The sequence below is a fragment of the Hypanus sabinus genome, chromosome 29 (assembly GCF_030144855.1).
Source record: "Hypanus sabinus isolate sHypSab1 chromosome 29, sHypSab1.hap1, whole genome shotgun sequence".
In the NCBI taxonomy this organism is placed as follows: domain Eukaryota; kingdom Metazoa; phylum Chordata; class Chondrichthyes; order Myliobatiformes; family Dasyatidae; genus Hypanus; species Hypanus sabinus.
Window position 1 is genome coordinate 18,509,977 of NC_082734.1, and position 20,057 is coordinate 18,530,033.

At 44.3% G+C, this 20,057-nt stretch overlaps 1 protein-coding gene across 2 annotated transcripts in view; it reads left to right on the forward strand.

Moving 5' to 3' along the window:
• Positions 1-20,057, forward strand: part of LOC132383088 (SUN domain-containing protein 2-like) — a 64,730-nt gene that overhangs the window by 14,391 nt on the left and 30,282 nt on the right. For both annotated transcript variants that reach the window (XM_059953868.1, XM_059953869.1), the window contains exons 2-7: positions 505-682; positions 10,422-10,603; positions 12,528-12,686; positions 16,902-16,970; positions 17,888-17,981; positions 18,168-18,223. In XM_059953868.1, the coding sequence (XP_059809851.1) occupies positions 561-682; positions 10,422-10,603; positions 12,528-12,686; positions 16,902-16,970; positions 17,888-17,981; positions 18,168-18,223 (682 nt within the window). In that variant the 5' untranslated portion in view covers positions 505-560. The remainder of the gene's footprint in view (positions 1-504; positions 683-10,421; positions 10,604-12,527; positions 12,687-16,901; positions 16,971-17,887; positions 17,982-18,167; positions 18,224-20,057) is intronic.

Below are 20,057 nucleotides of genomic sequence, written 5' to 3' on the forward strand. Positions count from 1 at the left end.
ATAGGTTGAGTGAACTTGGCTTTTTCTCCTTGGAGCAACAGAGGATGAGAGGTGACCTGACAGAGGTGTATTGATTGTGTGGATACCTAGAGGCTTTTTTTTTTGGGGCTGAAATGACTAACTAAAGGGGGAATAGTTTTAAAGTGCTTGTAAGTAGGTATAGGAGGGATGTCAGAGTAAGTTTTTCTACGTAGAGTGGAGGGTGCACTGCCAGTGACAGTAGTAGAGGCAGACACAATAGGGTCTTTTAGGAGACTTCTAGATAGGTATATGGAGCTTAGAAAAATAGAGGGCTATGCAGTAGGGAAATTCTAGGCAGTTTCCAGTAAGTTACATAGTCGGCACAACATTGTGGGCTGAAAGGGCCTGTATTGTACTGTAGATTTCTATGTTCCTCTGTATGAGAAGCTACCCCCAGCCCAGCTAACGAATATGGTGACAGGACTGTCCCATGTTTCAGTTCTTCTCCTGCTGGATAATCACACTGTCTCTTTTTACTTTCAGTTGGTGTCAGCGACTCGCACTGCTAGGATTGGAATCCGGGTCGCGCTCCGGCGAGGATGTCTCGTCGCAGCATACGCCTTGCCACAAGTGGTTATTACCAGGATGATGACGATGCTTCGAGCAGCAGCGGGGGCTCTGTCACCGTTGGTGCACCGTCCTACAGGGAGAGCCCTGTCAGGTGAGTCCCTGTCTCTTTCTCCAAGCCACAGTCCCTGCTATTAGTACAGGTGGAACCTCTGCACCTTGGTCAGGCTAGGCACACATCAAACCGTGCATCATCAACCTCACTCTTCCCCACCCCACTGCCACATCCCCTTCCTCCAGTTTATGGATAGAAACCCAAAAGCAAGTCCCAACAGCTCTTGCTTCCAGGGTGGGAACTCGAATCAACGATTGACAGGATATAGGCTACATCTTTGACAGAGTGGAGCTAGGATCACCATGAGAATACAGTGTTGCTGAAGTTAGTAAGTTCATGAGAGCGATAGATGAGAACATGACAAAGAAACGTCAAAGCTATGAGATAGGTAAGGGAGAGAGGGTGGAGGAAGAGATGATAGATCAGTTGGTCGGGCTACATGGAATCAATGTTACAGGTGATACTTGTAATAGAGAAGTAATCAGTTCATAACATAATTTTATATATTTTCGTACAGATGATGCAGTTCAAGTTGCTGTACAATGGTACAAAAATAGAAATATGAAAAAAAATTAAAAATAAACATGAAAATAAAAGGCAAAGACATTGTTTGAAAGCAAATTTAAATAGGTTTTGAGCTGGCGTGTGAAAGTGTCAACTGGGTCTGTACCCTGTACAGTTTTAGCTATTGAATCCCAGAGTTTAGGTGCGTAGTTCAAAAACCTGACTTGCCAATTAGCTTTTGAGGGAAATTGTTTAAATTTAAGAGACTGGTGGAAGAAGACCTGAAAGCTCAAGTAGGATTATAAGACAAAGATGATTCTGTGTTGTACTCTGGTCCTAGGCCATTAAGAGCTTTAAAAACAAGTAAGAGAACTTTTAAAATCAATTCTAAAAGATGCAGAGTGGCTCGTATAGGAGTGGTATGTTCCCCCATTCTGGTTTCAATTAAAAGTCAACAGTAGCATTCTGAAAGACTGCTTTGGAAGACCAGTACAAAATGCACTTCAGTAATCTAATCTATTTGATATAAAGACATAAATTAGCTCTCAGTATCTTTACGTGACAGAAACGGACTTCCTCGTGTGGAAATGCTGCTCTGGTCACTTTCTTTATGTTGGATTTAAAATTCAAATCTGAGTAAAGGATAAAGCACAGGCTTGTAACTTCTGATTTTTACAAGGAGAGCCAAGTTCTCAGATATATCACTTTCGGCTTTGGAACCAATCTAAAGTATTTCAGTTTAATCTTTATTGAGTTCTATGAAGTTATTGGAGCCATACCAGAAGTCAGATAAGAAAAGGTGTTATCATCATCAGGTTTAATAGAGCTATGCAATTGTGTCATCTGGATGACTGTAAATCAAGTTTATGCTCTCAAATGATGTCTCCTAAGGGGAGTATGTATAAGGAGAAGAGACAGCTTCCCTGAGCAACACCAGAAGGTACATCGTCTCACTTAGAAGATTATTCTCCAAGTGGACAAAAGGATTCTCTCCTAGGTATATGAATGAAACCAATTAAGGGCACTACCAGAGAGGTCAATCCAGTTCTCAAGACAAACTAGGAAAGTGTTGTGGTCAGTTGTGTTAAAGGCAGCATTTAGATCTAGAAGAATTAGAACTGGGACTCTGGCAGCAGTGCTGGGCCTAAGGTCACTGCCAGTTTTGGTGAGGGCCATCTCCATACTGTGGATTGCTCTAAAACCTGACTGGACACTTTTCTAGAGTATTGTTCCCATTCAGAAAGTTTTTGAGTTGGTTGAAAATGAATTTCTCAAGGATCTTCCCCCAGAAAGGGAAGATTTGATATAGGCCAAAGCAATGCACATGCACACACAGACACCCTGGAGGAACTTAGCAAGCCAGTAGGCATCTATAGAAAAGAGTAAATAATCGACATTTTGGGCTGAGACCTTTCATCGGAACCGGAAAGGAAGTGGGGGGGGGGGGGGGAAGAAATGCAAGGTGGCAAGTGATAGGTGAAACCAGGAGAGGGGGAAGCGATGAAGTGAAGAGCTGGGAAGTAGATTGGTGAAAGAGCTAAAGGGATGGAATCTGATGGGAGAGGACAGAAGACCTTGGAAGAAAGGGGAAGGGGGAGGAGCATCAGAGAAAGGTGATGGGTAGGTAAGAAGGGAAAGAGAGAGAGGGAAACGAATAGGAAATGGTGAAGGAGAGGATGGGAGGCAATTACCAGAAGTTCGAAAAATCGATGTTCATGTCAACAGGTGGAGTTACAAGATGGATTACAAGTTATTGCTCTTCCAACCTGACGTTAATTCTGTCTGCTTCCCCTTTGTCTTAAAGCAATTTGAAGTATTTTGAGCAGTTTTGGACCCCTTATGATCCTGAGAATAAAAGCGTTAATGTTTGAGGAGTGTTTGTTGGCTCTGGGCCTGTACTTGCTGGAGCTTAGAAGAATGATGAGGGATCTCATTGAAACCTATTGAATATTGAAAGGCCTGGGTAGAGCAGGTGTTGAGAGGATGTTTCTAATAGTGGGGGGAGTCTGGGACCAGAGGACACAGCCTCAGAATACAAGGATGTCCCTTTAAAACATAACAGGAAGAATTTCTTTAGCCAAAAGGTGATTAATCTGTGGAATTCATTGCCTTAGACAGCTATGGAGGTTAAGTCTGGATATATTTAAAGTGGAGGTTGATAGGTTCTTGATTAGTAAGGGTGTGAAAGTTTATGGGGAGAAGAAAGGAGAATGGGGTTGAGAGGGATAATGTCAGCAAGGTTGAATGTTAGAGCAGACTCATTGTGCTGAATTCTGCTCCTATGTCTTGTAGTCTTCCACTGCTTTAACGTTCCTTTGCTTGTGGTCTCAGCAGGATGAGCTGGAGTTTTACTGTGGTCTAAGGCTGTTAACTTGGGAGAGGCAGCTGTCACCTTGCTGAAAAGCAAGAGAGAGCCCCACTTCCTCGACTAATAGGCAGTGATGCAGCCAGTCATCCTGGTATGGGAACTGTACCTCCCTTAATCTCAGGACTCTGTAGAGAGTGGTGCGACATCTGTAGTTGTGAACGTCCCATGATTCAGGACATTTACAAGGACAGGTGTGTGAAAAGGGCCCGTAGGATCACTGGGGACCCAGGCCATCCCAACCACAATCTATTCCAGCTGCTACCATCTGGGAAACAGTACCGCAGCATAAAAGCCCGGACCAACAGGCTCCGGGACAGCTTCTTCCACCAGGCCATCAGACTGATGAACTCACGCTGACTTGAGTGTATTCTATATTACATTGACTGCTTTATTTATTATAAATTATCATAAGTAACTATTATCGCACATTTAGATGGAGATGTAACATAAAGATTTTTACTCCTTGTGTATGTGAAGGATGTAAGAAATAAAGTCAGTTCAATATGCCAAGCAGTGTAACTGGGGCCTAGTTCTAGTAAAAACATGGTTCATCCACCCCTGTAACTGTACAGTGAGTTGATGCATGGCTGCTTGTGATGGTAAAATCGCACTTCATTGAGGATAACGTATTGCTGACGCATCTAGTTGATTAGGTTCATGAGGATTTTGAAGAGGACATGAACAAAGAAACTAAAGCTCTGAGGTAGAGGAGAGAGAGGGTAGAGACAGAGGTAACAGCTCAGCTGGTCAGGCATTGATACTCGGAGCTAACATAATAGATGGACGATCTATAGCAGAGAAGTGGTCAGTTCTCTTTAGATGATGAGAAATCACAATCACCTTAATGAGCCACTGACACTAGGTTATCAATGCCGCCTTCTCCCTCTTGTAGGCTTTGATCTGAATCCCATGTATTTTCCTTCCCTTTGGGTGGGGAGAGATAAAGCCACTGATTCTGTGAGGTTGACTTGTGGTGACTGCTCAGATTACCCGTCCTCAACCGCAGTGTCTTTGTGGCTCTGATAGATTTGTTTTAAAAATAAAGCCATATTGGTCATTAAAATTGTAGCCTACTCTTAAATGGTAGGGCATTGAGGAATGCAGTAGAACAGAGAGATCTAGGAATAATGGTGCATAGTTGCCTGAAGGTGGAATCTCATGTGGATAGGGTGGTGAAGAAAACTTTTGTATGCTGGCCTTTATAAATCAGAGCATTGAGTATAGGAGTTGGGATGTAATGTTAAAATTGTACAAGGCATTGGTGAAGCCAAATTTGGAGTATTGTGTACAGTTCTGGTCACAGAATTATAGGAAAGATGTCAACAGAGAAAGGTTGAACAAGTTAGGTCTTTATTCTTTGGAGCGTAGCAGGTTGAGGGGGGACTTGATAGAGGTATTTAAAATTATAAGGGGAATAGATAGAGTTGATGTGGATAGGCTTTTTCCATTGAGAGTAGGGGAGATTTAAACAAGAGGACATGAGAGTTAAGGGGCAAAAGCTTAGGGGTAACACGAGGGGGAACTTCTTTACTGAGAGGGTGGTAGCTGTGTGGAACGAGCTTCCAGTAGAAGTGGTAAAGGCAGGTTCAATTTTGTCATTAAAAAAAAATTTGGGTAGGTATATGGACAGGGAAGGAATGGAGTGTTATGGGCTGAGTGCAGGTAGGTGGGACTAGGTGAGAGTAAGTGTTCAGCATGGACTAGAAGGGCCGAGATAGCCTGTTTCCGTGCTGTAATTGTTATATGGTTAGGTTTCACATTCCCACTTTCTCCTTTTGACTTGAGCAAATCAGCCTTTAGCTCTTAAAGCTCAGCACGCAAGTACAATTACAAGGAAAGCACAGCAGCACATCCACTTCTGTAGGAGTTTGCAGAGATTTGGCATGACGTCTAAAACTTTGACGAACTTCTATGAATGTGTAGTGGAGAGTGTATTGACTGCATCATAGCCTGATACGGAAACACCTCGACTGGAAAATCTGGCAACAAGTAGTGGATACAGCCCAGTCCATCATGGGTAAAGCCTTCCCAACCATTGAGCCCATCTACATGAAATGCTGTTGCAGGAAAGCAACATCCATCATCAGGGACCCGCACCATCACCAAGGACATGCTCTCTTCTTGTTGCTGCCCTCAGGAAGAAGGTACAAGAGCCTCAGGACTCAAATCACCAGGTTCAGGAATAGTTATTACCCCTCAGCCATCAGGGTTTCGAAGCAAAGGGGATAACCTTACTCAACTTCATTTATCCCATCATTGAAATGTTCTCACAACCAATTGGCTCACTTGCAAGGACTCTTCATCTCATGTTCTGAATATTTATTGCTTATTTATTTTTATTATTATTAATTCTTCCTTTTGTATTTGCACAGTTTGTGGTCTTTTGCACTGTGGTTGATGCCCTAGGGTGGTCTTTCATTGATTCTGTTATATTCTATAGATTTATTGAGTATGCCCACAAGAAAATGAAACTCAAGGTTCTATATGGTGACATTTTAAATTTATGTTTTAAATGGTTAAATTTTCTTTAAACTTTATGAATAGATTCATAACTGTGACTTGCATTCTATGTGGTAATCACTTACTGTGAGTTTTCAAGAGGGCAGACAGTTCCAGTGTGTTCACAAAGGGGTTACTTCTCAGGTGGGAAAATGCAGATTTCAAACGTCCACCTGTGCTGCTGTTGTACAAAGACATGAAATGCTGTGTGTAAGTAAACAAGTTCCCTCAGACACAAGGACTGTTTAGTTCCATACTTTGTTTATGTAATGAAGCGTTTTCTCTGAAGCCCTGCAACTCAATATTATCTGACAGTGGAGTCTATACTTATGATTGTGTTGTGAACATTACAGCTTTGTGGATGGTCAAAAACCACAGGGAGGTTTGAGAAGAAAACATAACCAAATTCACTTCTCTTTGTTCTGCTCTCACAATCACCTATTTGTAGACTGTTTGTTCTCTCATTGCACACTGGGGTGTTAAACTTTTTGTAAATTTTGGGACTTGTGGGTCATTGCACAGCAATCTGTGCCTGGTATTGAACTGTGCTAGTTAGTTCAGTGATCAGTTCTTTCTGCAGATGTGGTTACAATGGTAATGGTACAGTTTATTGCTCCTTGGAATGGAGTGATGTATGTCTGCCGGGGTCTGTGATAATGCTACATGGAGCCTCTAGTGGCTGTGGATTAAGGTGTGACATACAGCTCTCTTAGCAGAACGCTTGGCTTTGTTGCATAGTTCTGGGCCTTCAGTCCTTCAATTTAGTTATGGTTTCCATTGTTGTGTTTTCTTTTGTGTGGCCATGAGTTGCCTGTGGTCTGTGGAAGGTGTGTGACGTGGAATGACGTCCCTCCTGTGGTGTTGTTCCTGTCAACCTTCTTTCTGATATACTTGAGGAAGGATGTGCTGGCTTTGGAGGCGTTGCTGAGGCGTTCACCAGGTTGATTGCAGAGATGAGAGGGTTTAGACTATGAGGAGAGATTGAGTCGCTTGGGACTGTACTCGCTGGAATTCAGAAGAATGAGAGGAGATCTCATAGAAACATATAAAATTATGAAAGGGGTGGATAAGATAGAGACAGGACAGTTGTTTCCACAGGTAGGTGGGACTAGAACTAGGGGACATAGCCTCAAAATTTGGGGGAGTAGTTTTAGGATGGAGATGAACGAGGAGGAACTGCTTTTCCCAGAGGGTGATGAATCTGTGGAATTCTCTGCCCAATGAAGCAGTGGAGGCTACCTCAGTAAATAGACAAGGCTGGATAGATTTTTGCATAGTAGGGGAATTAAAGGTTATGGGGGAAAAGGCAGGTTGGTGGAGATGAGTCCATGGTCAGATCAATCATGATCTTATTGAATGGGGTGGAGCAGGCTCGATGGGCCAGACTGCCTACTCCTGCTCCTGTTTCTTATCTTCTTCATGGACACTAGTATGCCCTTCTAAGTTTTGAGATGCTTGGTTCATGGTGACCATTGTGCTAATTGTGGTCAGGTCTAAATTGGGGATGTTGTACTTCAATCCAGTGACCTATGGCATCTTCCTTGTCTTGACCGGGATCGTCTCCTTATTTTAGTTCCTGGAATGAGTTCTTCAGTTTAGAAGATCAAAGTAAATCTGGGAAATGAGGTTTGGAAGGAGGCAGGATTGTTGGGGAGTGGGGAGAGAGATGTCGACATTTTTCTATATTGAGCCTAGTTATGGAAAAGGATGAAGATAAATTGGGTGTGAATGCGAAGTACATAAATGACTGAAGGACAGGGTGAGGCCCTGATCAGGAATAATAAAGTTACAGGAGGTAATTGGTGGGATGAGAACTACCTTTGAAAGGAGAATGGATTCATTCTGCTACATTGAATGTTATAGGAGGAAGGTGCAGTGAGAGGGGCAGCTGAACAGCTGACAGGAGTACATTTGGAAAAGATGAAAGGAAAGGGATGGAGACAGAGTGCGCTTACTTGAAGTAGCCGAGTTCAATCGATGAGTAGGATATGGTTTGGTGGGGGGTGGAGGGGAGGTGTATTGGGAAATGGCCAGCACCAGAGGTTCAAAATTGAAAGTCCATGGGGCTGAAGCTAGATAGCAAAGAATTTTTTTTAAAGTGCAGCCGTGCACAGTAATTTAATATGGCTTGCAGCATTTCTAGCAAGCCTAGGTTATGTTCCTATGTCATTTGTAACACATTTGTAAACTTCACTGGGCTATTACTTGAGGCAAAGCCAACTGCATTCAACAGAAGTAATTTAGCAAAAGCAGGGTGGAAGCAGCTTCTCAAAGGTGAATCAGTCTCAGAGCAATGGGAGGCACTTTAGGAGATTCAAAGAGTTCAGGGTATACCTGTTCCCATGAAGGAAAAGGATGAATTGCTAAACTAGAGTTCTGAGGAAAAGATACATAGAGGGTAGGTTAAGGAGAGGAGGAAAGCTTCTGACAAGATTCAACAGAAAGCTCAATAAAGGAGGGAAATTAGGAAAGAAGGGAGTGTATGAAACTATTTAGCAAAGAAAATCCAAAGGTGTTTTTTGTGCAGAGGATACAAGGAAGGTCAATGAAGATTATGTGACCGGCTTCACAAGAAAGGAGGAAGATGCTGATGGTGTGAGGTGAATGAATGTAAAATCTCAAGTGTATTAAGACACTCAACAGGCCAGGTATCTCTTGGAAAAGAGTAAATAGTTGACATACACAAAATAGTTGACATTTCAGTTCAAGATCCAAGGGTCTTGACCCAAAACGTCGACTGTTTACTCCTTTCCATAGATGCTGCCTGGCCTGCAGAGTTTCTCCAGAATTTTGTGTGTGTGTGCGTGTGTTGCTTTGGATTTCCAGCATCTGCAGATATTCTCATGTTTGAAAAGTATTAAGGAGTTTTCAGCTTCAACGGTGGATGAATCATCAGGCCAAGATGAAGTAATTCAGGACGTTGAAAAAGGTGAGGGAGGAGATTGCAGAGGTTCTGAAGGGTAGGTATACAGATTCTGAGTGCAGTCTGGATCTAGCAATGATGCTAGAGGGTTTGAGGATGCTAACATTTAAAACCAGAATTTTACAAAGTTAGAAAACTATAATCTGATTATGGCCTCCTTGAGCAATGAACAATTTATTGGGATAAATTTGAAAGGCCAGTGTAAAGCCTGTTCACTTAAAAAGGAAGGGATTAATTAGAAACAGTGAGCCTGGATTTGTTGAAGAACCCAAGGGAGAAAGGCAAATTGGATTCTAAACAGGTAATTTTGGGTGTTCAGTGATGGTGAGGTTGTGTTAGTTGTGCTAGAGATTCGTTCCCTAACTGCGTGAAGTGTACTTCCATGATTCAGGCATAAATGTATGGGATGTGATGAAGTTTTCAGATGTTACACAAATTGCCCACGTAGTTGATGGTGAGGAAGAAGGCTTTAGAACTGCAGGCAGATGTAGACCCTCCGATCATTGGGGCAGGAAAGAAGCAAATGTAATTTGATCTGGCAAAGCATGAGTTAATGTACTAAGGAGGTGACGAGGTACAATAACTGGGAGGAACAGAGGGATCTCGGAGTGTCCATCTGCAGATCAGAAGCTGCACAGGATGCTTCATTAGCAGAAGTGCACAAGATTACACTGGAACTGGGTATAATACTTGCTCTATAGCTTGAATATTGCATACAATGCAACCATCACATTAAAGGAAAGGTGTGTTTGTGTTGGAGATAGTGCAGAGGAGATTTACGAGGACTTTGCTAGAACAGGAAGGTTACAGTTGTGAATGAAAGGTGGAAAATTTACTTTGAAATACAGACTGAGAGGAGACTAGATTGAGGGGTGTAAAATGATGAGGCCCTGGGGATAGAGCACATAGGAAGAACCTATTTCCTATAGCATAAGGGGGTTTAAAAAAACAAGGAACAGGGATCTAATGTATTTGGTAGTAGGATTAGAGAGGAGGTGGGGGAAACGCTTGTCCTCAGAAGGTGGTGGGATGTGACCACATCTCAAAGGGTGATGAAGGCAGAAATCCTCAGTGTGTTTTGATTATGCACTTGTAGAAGTGTGGCCTGCAGGGTGACAGACCTGTTGTTGGGATAGTGGATTTGGGCTCTGTTCCTTTCACTCAACTGGCAGGGATGGGCTGAATGGCCTCTTGTATCATAAGTCTTTTAAGAACTGGATTCTTCCAACTATGCAAACCCAAACACCTGAGCAGTGCTCAGCAGCAATCCTGATGGCCTTGATCGATTTTGGAGCCTGTGTTCTTGGCCACTCGTCCTTAGCCTGTAATCAGACTGGCTATTTGCTATCCAGCTGTCATGGGACGTGTACTTAGTGACTGCCTCATTACCCTTGTAACAACAACCGGTGTATTTCAGAATGCAGTATCCTGTTTCTCAGTACTGCTTTGCCTGCATTCTCAATTAATGTCCTTTATCGTTGCAGGTTATCCAAGAGAAAGTCAAACAGTAAGCGCTTGGGGCTTGTATCTGCACCTGGCATCAAGCGTTCAACATCCAACAGTTCAGTGAACAGTCAGAGCAGCTTTGCCAGTCATGTCAGCAATGCTTCCATACACTCTCAGCAATTTGCCAGCATTTCCAGCTGGCAGGAGCCTGACCCAGTCGGTATGTGTCCCTGAGAGATAGTGATATGAGTAGCTGGGCACTCTTGCACCGTGGAAATCTTTACAGCTACTGAACAGGTTTTGTTCTGAAACTAAATAGTGGGTGGGGGGGGGGCAGCAGAGGAGAGCTAGAGAGTCTGGCTGCTGCTAGTGCTTGTGTGGAGTTAGCATATTGCCCCTGACCTGTTTCCCCTGGATATTCTGGGATTTCCACTCCCATCACAGAGGCCTGTGGGTTGATGGGTGAATTGATTGCTGTAAATTGTTCCTAGAATGGAGGTGAGTGGTAGAATCTATGTGGGGGGGGGGGAAGAGTTAATTGCAATGTGGGGTTAGTGTACAAATGGTGGTCAGTACAGATTCAGTGAGCTGAAGCTACAACATCACTGACAATTGATTCTCAAAGTACAGTCCAACAAAAATAGCAGGCATTTGGCCCAGCCCACTTTGAAAGAGCTGTCTGACTACAGCCCTTCCCGTTTCCTCTCAGTCCTTGGAAGGAGGATCAGTGTCCTAGGCAGTATCTCCCACACCTGCCTGTGGCCTGCACAGTTCTCCTCGTGTAACTTCAGCATCCAACTCTGCTCATCAGAAATTTTGGCCCTTGATCGTCCAACCCTCTCTCACTGGAAACGGTTCCAAAACCTGGCATAGGTTTGAAGTCCAAGAGCCTTTCCTCAGCCACCTCTTCTGAGAAACTCTTTATAGACTTTGCTGCAGGTTAAAGTTCTGAATGCCCTTCTATTTTCACTTGTGCATATCAAAAATCATAGCTTCTATCCCCTGGTCTTCTAGCCCATCACACATTTTCACACTGCTCCCTATGGTCTTGCGGTTCCATCCATCTGTTCACTCACCAGCTCATATCCCTTACCTCAGTCTGGTTGTGTTCATCAGCCATTCACCTTTCTCCTAACGGTTCCCATCATCACCTTCCTTACTTATCAGACTCCAGCCTTTGTGCTTCTGCTTATTGCTGCCTAGCTTGCTCCAACTTGCTCCCCTCTCCCTGGTTCCATCTGCCCATTATCCATTACCTATCCTCAGTCCTTCAGTTGCTGCGGGTCCCTGTCTCACCACTATCCCCTCTTTATACCGGTAATCTTCCCTCTCCACGCTTAGTACTGATGCAGGGATTTGATCTGAAATGTCAACAGTTCTTCCCCACCCACAGTTGCTGCACAACGTACTGAGCTGTACCAGCATACTGCCTTGCCTTATAACAGCTGCTGAGCGATTATTGCATGACACTGTGAGGAAGACTGGCAGCAGAATTGTCTGCAATAGTAAATAGTCCAAAACTGGGTACAATATGTAGACTGTGAAAGTAATACACACAAAATGCTGGAGGAACTCAGGCCAGGCAACATCTGTGGAAAAGAGTGAACAGTCAGTATGTTGGGTTGTGACACTTCATCAGACCTGGGCGGGGGAAGAAATGAGGTCAGTGTAAGAAGCTGGGAGGAAGGAAGGAAGAAGTAAAAGGTAGGAGTTGGTAGTGAAACCGGGAGAGGGGGAGAGGTGAAGTAAAGAACTGGGAAGTTGATTGGTGAAAGAGGTAAAGGGTTGGAGAAGGGGGGAATCTGATAGGAGAGGACAGAAGGCCATGGAAGAAAGGGAAGGGGGAGGAGCACCTGAGTGAGGTGATGGGCAGGTAAGCAGATGTGAGAGATGGGCATGGTGAGTGTGGGACAATTACTGGAAGTTCGAGAAATCCATGTTCATGTCATCAGGTTGGAGGCTTCCTATAAACTGTTCCTCCTCTAACCTGTGCGGCCTCATCGTGGCAGTAGAAGAGGCCTTAGACTAACGGGTTCTGGTAGCTTGTGATTGCAAGAGATTACTGACCTTGGGCTGTAGTGACTGGGAGGTGAGTGATTTCCTGAAATGATTTCGTTTGGTAACCTGTGTGATGTTTCTAACAGTTGAAGGTGTGCCTACCTTTGAGGACAATTACGAAGGGCTATCTGGGACGGTAAAGAGAGCAAATGGCTTTAGGACTGCGATTCTGCCAAAATCTCAAGCTCCTTCGGATATCTACACATCTTCAACATCTGGTTACTCCTCAGAGGATGAGCAGCTGGGTAAATAGAACAATCTGTATCTCTCTGTCCTCTATCCTGCGCCCCACCCCTCCACATCCCTATCTGAAAGTACATTAGATGCTACATTTTCAGAGGGGGGGACACTATGGAATGGATGCAAAGGAGGTTTGGCCATTTGTGATTGAACTGCGATTGTTTTTAACTTGAGTGGGGGGTGGGCAGCCTGTTGCTGAGGTGGGGTGGGGCTGAGTGTGGGTGGACTCGAACAGCCATTCCTTTTTCGATCATCCATTGGGAGTAACTTGTTGTTTCGAGCAGTCAATCAGCAGGCGGCAGGGGTAGTGCACTGGTGGACAATCTTTCCATTCAGCTCCTGATGGGGAAATGTTTAAACAGGGCAGTCCTGATCTTCCCATGTTGGTGGACCTTTTCACAGAGGCACCCAATTTTGTTATTTGTAGACTTTAAGACTGTGTTTGGCCACGTTGATGCAGGTCACTGTGATCTACTGCACATTGTGGTGTTGGTTAGTTCACTGCTTGGTGTGGTCACTATCTGAACTACTGATCCTAAGAGCCATGTACTAACTGTCTTGGTAAATGCAGAAAAATGTTTGAGTCTCCCATCTGGGAAGTGAATACTGATCTTGGCTTTGGTCTGGCTTTGTTAATAAAGAGACACAAAGTGATAACAAACATCTCTCCTTGGTGCCAAAGCTGAGCGAGATTCTTCAGTACAGACCTGAACCACAAAGCCAAGTGTGTGGGTAAACACCCTGCCTTTCAAGTACCAGTCCTGCCACAACGCTCTCAAAGGGTCAGCAGTGAACAGGCATGCCCCTCTCAAGCTTGAGCCCTTCAAGCTTGCTTCCACTTTTCATTAAACACCATCACTTTTGAGAGATGCCTTCCATAGACTTCACCCACTGCACATGAACGTTTGTCTCCCCACTCTCCCACTTTGATTATTGCTCGTTCACAGAGTTTTGGCGGGTTGCTGCCATTTGATAACAAATCCTAGAACCCATTAACTGGGGAGAGGAAAGCCATCCCCACTCTGCTAGGGAGCAGTTAGTTCAGAGGTCTCCAGTTTTTGTCCAAGTAAAATTATTAACAGTATCAGCTCCTGACTCTACGGTTGCTGATCACTTTGCAATGAGACATTTTCTTTTTCATAACTTTACAATTTTGTAAACCTTTAGTAGGTCACCTCATTCTGAGGAAAATATTCTTAACTTTTCCAAAGTTCTCCTTCCTGTTATTCCGGTTATCTGAGTCTTTTCCTAGGCTTGAAATCCTTCCATGTGTGGAGCACCATGCGGCTCCTACTTGGCCTAGCCACTAGTCTACACAGCTCTCATTTTTAAAAAAATTAAACAAACAACCTTTCTTTGTTTTTATGCCTTGATCTGTAAATCCTGGTGTGAAACACATCATACTTTCAATAATCTTACCTATTTGTGCATCCAGCTACATGGTGAAATGCAGAGGGAGATGGCAGTGATGGTATTAATGATGACCAGTAATCCAAAAAACAATGCATGCATGTGTCTTTTTTTTTTGCTTTCGACAGCTGTGATCACTATGTTGGTTGGGAGCTTGTTGACAGCTCCAGCTGAGGTCTGTATACTTCAGCGATGAGCTGCTTTTAGCAGTCTTTCTCTGGTTGAAAGCTAACACAGGAAATAAGTTGAAAGTCTGCAGTTTGTTTGTTGGCGAGTGCACTGTTTGTTTCTTCGTGTATTTGATAATTGGAAGTCTGGTAATAGATGGAGGAGACGGGATGGTGTCTCATCTGCAGATAATACTCTTTTCAGTCCTTCCAGATGCTTTGGGAGCTGCTGCCGAGCGTCTTGTCTATTGCAAGTGCTCCTGTCATAATATCAGTAGCACTCCGGGGAGGAAGAGAGGGACTAAATGATGAACAAGCCAGCTGTTTTTCTCTGGACGAGGTTGAGAATTTTGACTCATCGAGAGATGACATATTGGAAAGATGTTGCAGAGTTTTACTTTACAGACCCTTTGACACACAATGTTGTGCTGAACTTTTAACCTACTCTAAGATCGATCTAACCCTTCCCTCCTACATAATTCGATAGTTTTCTATCATTCACGTGCCTATCAAGAGTCTTTTAATTGACCTTGGTGTATCGGCCTCTACCACCATCCCTGGCAGGGCTTTACACACCCATCACTCTGTGTAAAGGACTCGCCTCTGACATCTCTTCCTCCCCCACCCCCCCCCCCCCCCGTACATTCCTTCAATCATCTTAAAATTATGCCCCCTTATATTAGCCATTTCCACCCTGGGAGATTATTCCTGCCTATCCATTCTATCTACGCCTCTTATCTTGTACACCATTATCAAGTCACCTCTCATCCTCCTTTGCTCAAAAGAGAAAGGCTCTAGATTGCGCATTGTCTTCATGAGACATGCCTTCTAGTCTAGGCAGCATCCTGGTAAATTTCCTTACACCCTCACTAAAGTTTCCACATCCTTTCTATAGTGAAACATCCAGAACTGAACACAATATTCCATGTGGTCTAGCCAGAGTTTTATAAGGCTTATGTGTTGAACTCTTGAACTCAATCCCCCAACTAATGAAGGCCAACACACCATACACCACCTTAACCCAATCAACTTGCTTGGTAACTTGGTCCTCAAATGGACCCCAAGATCCCTCTATACCTCCTTACTGCCCAGTCCTGACATTATTCTTTCTGTATTCTTTCTTCAAATTCGACCTTCCAAAATGAATCACTTAAAACTTTTCCAGGTTGAATTCTATCTGCCGATCATGAGGTGGGTTCCTATGTGAAAGGCTGAACCTCTGCCCTATACTTGTATTCCCCTAAGGTCACATTGAACTTTTGGGGACTGGTGAGTCCCTGGTATTGACACTGGGGATTTGAAGCTGTGAGATTTCAATGGAGTGATTGGCAAGTCTTTTGTTTGTAGGTGACCATTACTTTCTACTGTGTGATGTAGGTCAGACTCACTACTTGCTTGCAAGCCCACCCCTGGGGATTGGCCCAGTCTAGTTGCCCTGGGTGGGGATGACATGACCTTTGCAGCCCGGAAGGCACAGGAGAGAAATAGTAGGAGTAGAAAATGGTAGGAGTTAGTCATTTAAACATCCTCCATCAATCCATGTGATCATGGATAATCAACCACATCAATCCCCTGTTCCAGCTTTCTCCCCATGTCCTTTAGTTCCTTTAGTGTTATGAACTATGCCTTTTTCTTGAAATTATTTAATGCTTTCTGTGGTAGAAGATCCCACAGCTTCTCATCTCAGTCCTCTGACTCAATTTCTCTTCAGTTTTGCTGAAACCAGAAATCAGTCAGATGTTCCTTCACTGCACGGCCCTCCTCCCCTAGCAAGAACACCCTTCCTTGCATAAGAGACCTGTCATTTGGGGGGAGAGGGGCCCATTTATTCCTGCTCACTAGCCAGTTCCCTGTTGATATCAGTACTTGTCCTCAATCCCAAGTGTTTTAATTTTGTAACAAATCTCTTGTGTGAGATCTTGTTGAAAGTCCAAATGCCCTACATCTCCTCGTCTACTCTGCAAGTTTCATGCTTAAACTTCTCCTGTAGGCTTGATAAGAATTATTTCCTTTTCATGAGTCCATGTGTCTGATCATATCGGTCTTCACCAGGCACTCTGTTATTGCTGGTGAATCCCAACGCGTACCCACCACTGTCATGCTATCCTGGTTTCTTTGTACCTCTTTAAAATAATAGCTATATTAGCTATTCTCCAATGTGCTCGAGAGTCTGAAGCTAATCCTGCTCTGTTTAGCAATGTAGTAACTAAGGGAAATTTTGACTGGAGGATGGGGTTGGGAGGATATTTGTGTAGAGTTATTAGAACAAGTGCCATCCCTTGCTTAGCGGCCACTGTGACCTCCAAGGAAGTGAGATGGTGTTGCGAGGAGTGCGCGATTTGGGAGAGGGGCTGTGGTTGTTTCAAGAGAATGGAGTCATGGAGGAGAGTGGGAGATGAACTGGGGGGTATTGGGGAGGGGGATTGGTTATTGGGTGTTCTGGGGAAGAATGAGTTGGATGATGGGAGAGAGATAGGCTGTGGGGCATTTGGGGGCAGGGGGCAGTTTGAGAGGCTAATTAGCTGCTGAGTTTCTTTATGAACAGTAGCACAAGCTCTGGGCCAAGTGGCCCCTTGAGTGTTATAAACCATTTGGGGGTAAGTTTGCTTTGGTGATGTCTTCCTGTTCTTTCCCACCCTCTAGGTTCCTCACAGCCTGCAGCGACCTCTCCTGTTTCCAGGTTCTGGGGCTGGGTCTCGGTACTGTCTCCAGGTGCAAATTTTTCTTTTCTTATCATAATCCTTTTGGGTCAAAGCTTCCAAAGTTTCCCCAAGTGAACTGATGACCTGCTGACAAATGGGTCTCCCTGTTAGTGAAGCTCTTTCCTTAAACCACTGGTATTTGCAGGTTCTATTAGAGCAGCCTGCGATCGCTGGGACAATGCGGGAAGGAACTTGAATTAGTGGGAAGCGCTCTGACCTTACTGCAGTGTGTTCCTTCTGAGTCATTCAGAAATGATTGGTTAGTTGGATTTGCAGACTGGAGGGCCAGGAGACGACAGACTGACATCTGTCAGTGCTCAGTTACTTGAACCCAAATCAAACCCTATTATAACTCCTCGGGGAGGCTTGGTTTGAGTTGCAGAATTGCTATCCATGTGCACTTGGGAGATGAAAGAACAGGACCACTTTTGGACCTACTAACTTGCGTTACAACAAAAGAAGCCCTTTAGAAATTGGGGTGCAATGTAATGGTGGATATGTTCATGGCAAGTTTTACACAGTTTGTGTTGCTATGGGATAGTATTAGATGCACTGCCATCTTTCCCACTTTATGAGGGAGCACAGCCCAGCCAAAAAGCAAGTCTCCCAGCAGGCAGGAAGAGGCATTCTCTTTCCCATTTACTTTATCATATTTACTTCGGACATAGGAGATCATTCAGCTCATTGGGTCTATGTGCCTCATTGGTGCCATTGTCCTTTTCATCTCCCTGCAACCTATCTTCTTTCACATGCTCATCAACTCCCCCAGATTCTCACAGCCACAGAAGGGGAAACAATCCTTTAGCCAGCTGCAGTTCCACAGTTTAACTGGGCTTTCGTGTCTGAAGGACTGGGCAATTACCCCATCCAGTGACCAGAAACGTCTGGGTTGAACGTTGTCTAATAATGTACCACCAAATCTTTCAGGTAAAGCTCTGTCCATGATGTACTGGTGGTTGGGCACGTCCTGGTACCGGTTAACAACAGCTGTCTCCTTGCTTGACGTCTACACGCTCTCTAGGTGCGTACTCCCTGCCTCTAACTGGTTAACAAAACCAATGTCGCTCGTCTACCTCCCCCTCACTGTATTACTGTAACTAGTACAACATCCGTGGGGCAGCCCACTCTCTCTGGTACTTATAGTTGTGTTTTGAGAATGGAGCAGGACTGAGTGGCTGGGTCTGCTGACGTGTATTTTCCCCTCCAGGTGTGTCCCCTATGTGAAGAAGTGGCTGCTGCTGGTGTTGCTGGCCTTATTATTGGGTAAGGACCTGCTCCAGATAAACTCTTAGCACTCACTCCATTCATCACCTGTCTGCAGGACAACATGAAGAGAATTTGCTCATTGAGGTGGGAGTAGTTGAGGCAAACCATAAAGCTGGACGTGAGTGGTGACCTGGTTGAATGGAGGGCGGATGAAGGATTGAAAATAGAGCTGGGGCCCATGGGTTAGGGTGACAACAAACAATACTGAGGGTGAGGTGTCTGGGATCTAAAGTTCTGATTGGATTTTGGAGGTCAAGGTGCAAACAGCTGTTTGAATGCAGGTTGTACTGTATATTCATTTTTTTTCTGTATTTGTTAACATCATTGTCCTGATGCACACGCTTCCAGTAAGTATAAACATAGGAGGAGAGTGCAGATGATGTGTAACTGGAACGAGGGTGCAGAAGTAGGTGGGGGTTGTAGATTTTTGTTGGGATTGTGTTATGTATCCGCAGAGCAGGAAAGACAAGTCAGCTGTCAGTTCAAGATCTGCCTCTCAGCCGTGACAATCCCTGTTGACAGCCAGTAACCAGTTTTCCTTCCGCAAGATGAGTGTGTTAGTCTTTGTCTCTGGCACCAAACATTCGCAGCCTGGTGTGCAGATCATATTTTTGTTTTGTGTCCTCTCGCCTGCTGCATATTGGATGGCTGGTTGCAGGAGATCTAATCTCTTGTCAATCAAGTCCTTCTGCCTTTGGGCCTGCTGCATATGGCACTGGATAGGCTTTGTAAAACTTGGGCTGGCAGTTATCCTTAACCTTGAACTTAGCTGCCAGACCACTGTGTACTAGAGTGTCAGCATGGAAAACCTACTGCCACCTGTGCAATAGAATTCAATACAGGGTTTGCCCCAATTGATGCAGGACAGCACCGATAGCATCTTTTTAATCCAATTTCTGCCCGGCAAGTTAGGTTGTTGGCTTCCCCTGACTACAGGCACAGGTAAGTGAAAGAAATCCCCCAGTAAGTCATTTCCACTAAGTACACCATACATGTCAGTACTCTCTCCAGTGTAGCTGCAGAAATTGAGTTTGACAATAAGTTTGGAATCTGGTGCAAGGATAATTCGTTTACAGACAGCTGACCCAGTATCCAGCTTAAATTTCATGGGCTGGTTGTCCACATTGAGTGCAACCAAGTAAGGAGGCTGGTTTCGGTGGCTCACGTCGTGGGTTTGGAAAATACTGCCCACTTCACTCTGGCTGTCTCCTTGCATGGAGTTAATGGTTGAATTTTGCTATTTTCTCATGGCGCATTGCTTTCTCGAGGTACCTTACTTACTAGTAGAACCAGCAGACTGTTTTTTGATGTTTGCAGTTAGACCATTGGGCATGACTTCCACCACAGCGACGGCTGCCTTGCAGAATCTTATGTGATCTCGGTGGAGACTGTAGCCTATGGGCCAGTATCGGCTGGCAAACATTGACATTTCTGAGAGGGGTCTGAAGCTGAAGAGTCTTGACTGCCTCCCATATTTACAATGATGGACAATACTTTCTCTGAAACTACACACAAACTTCACACCTCCCGATTTGCACCCACACCACAGACATCAAATGAATTTTAATCAGCATTGTCTGGTCTGGGATTCACGGCTTTTAGGGGCCTATTGTTCAGAGCAGCACTCCAGATTAAATCCACAATACACGTTCAGATGTGAAGTCTGGGTAGCCAAAGTAATTTCCTATAGGTAAATGTGCTCAACCCAAAAATTGCTTTAATGGACCATTCTTGTTTTGATCCTTCTTACCAAAATGTTACGTATCTGTGGGGCAAGAATGACAATGCAGAAGTACAGTTAAACATTATTTACCTGAATCATGTTAGCAAT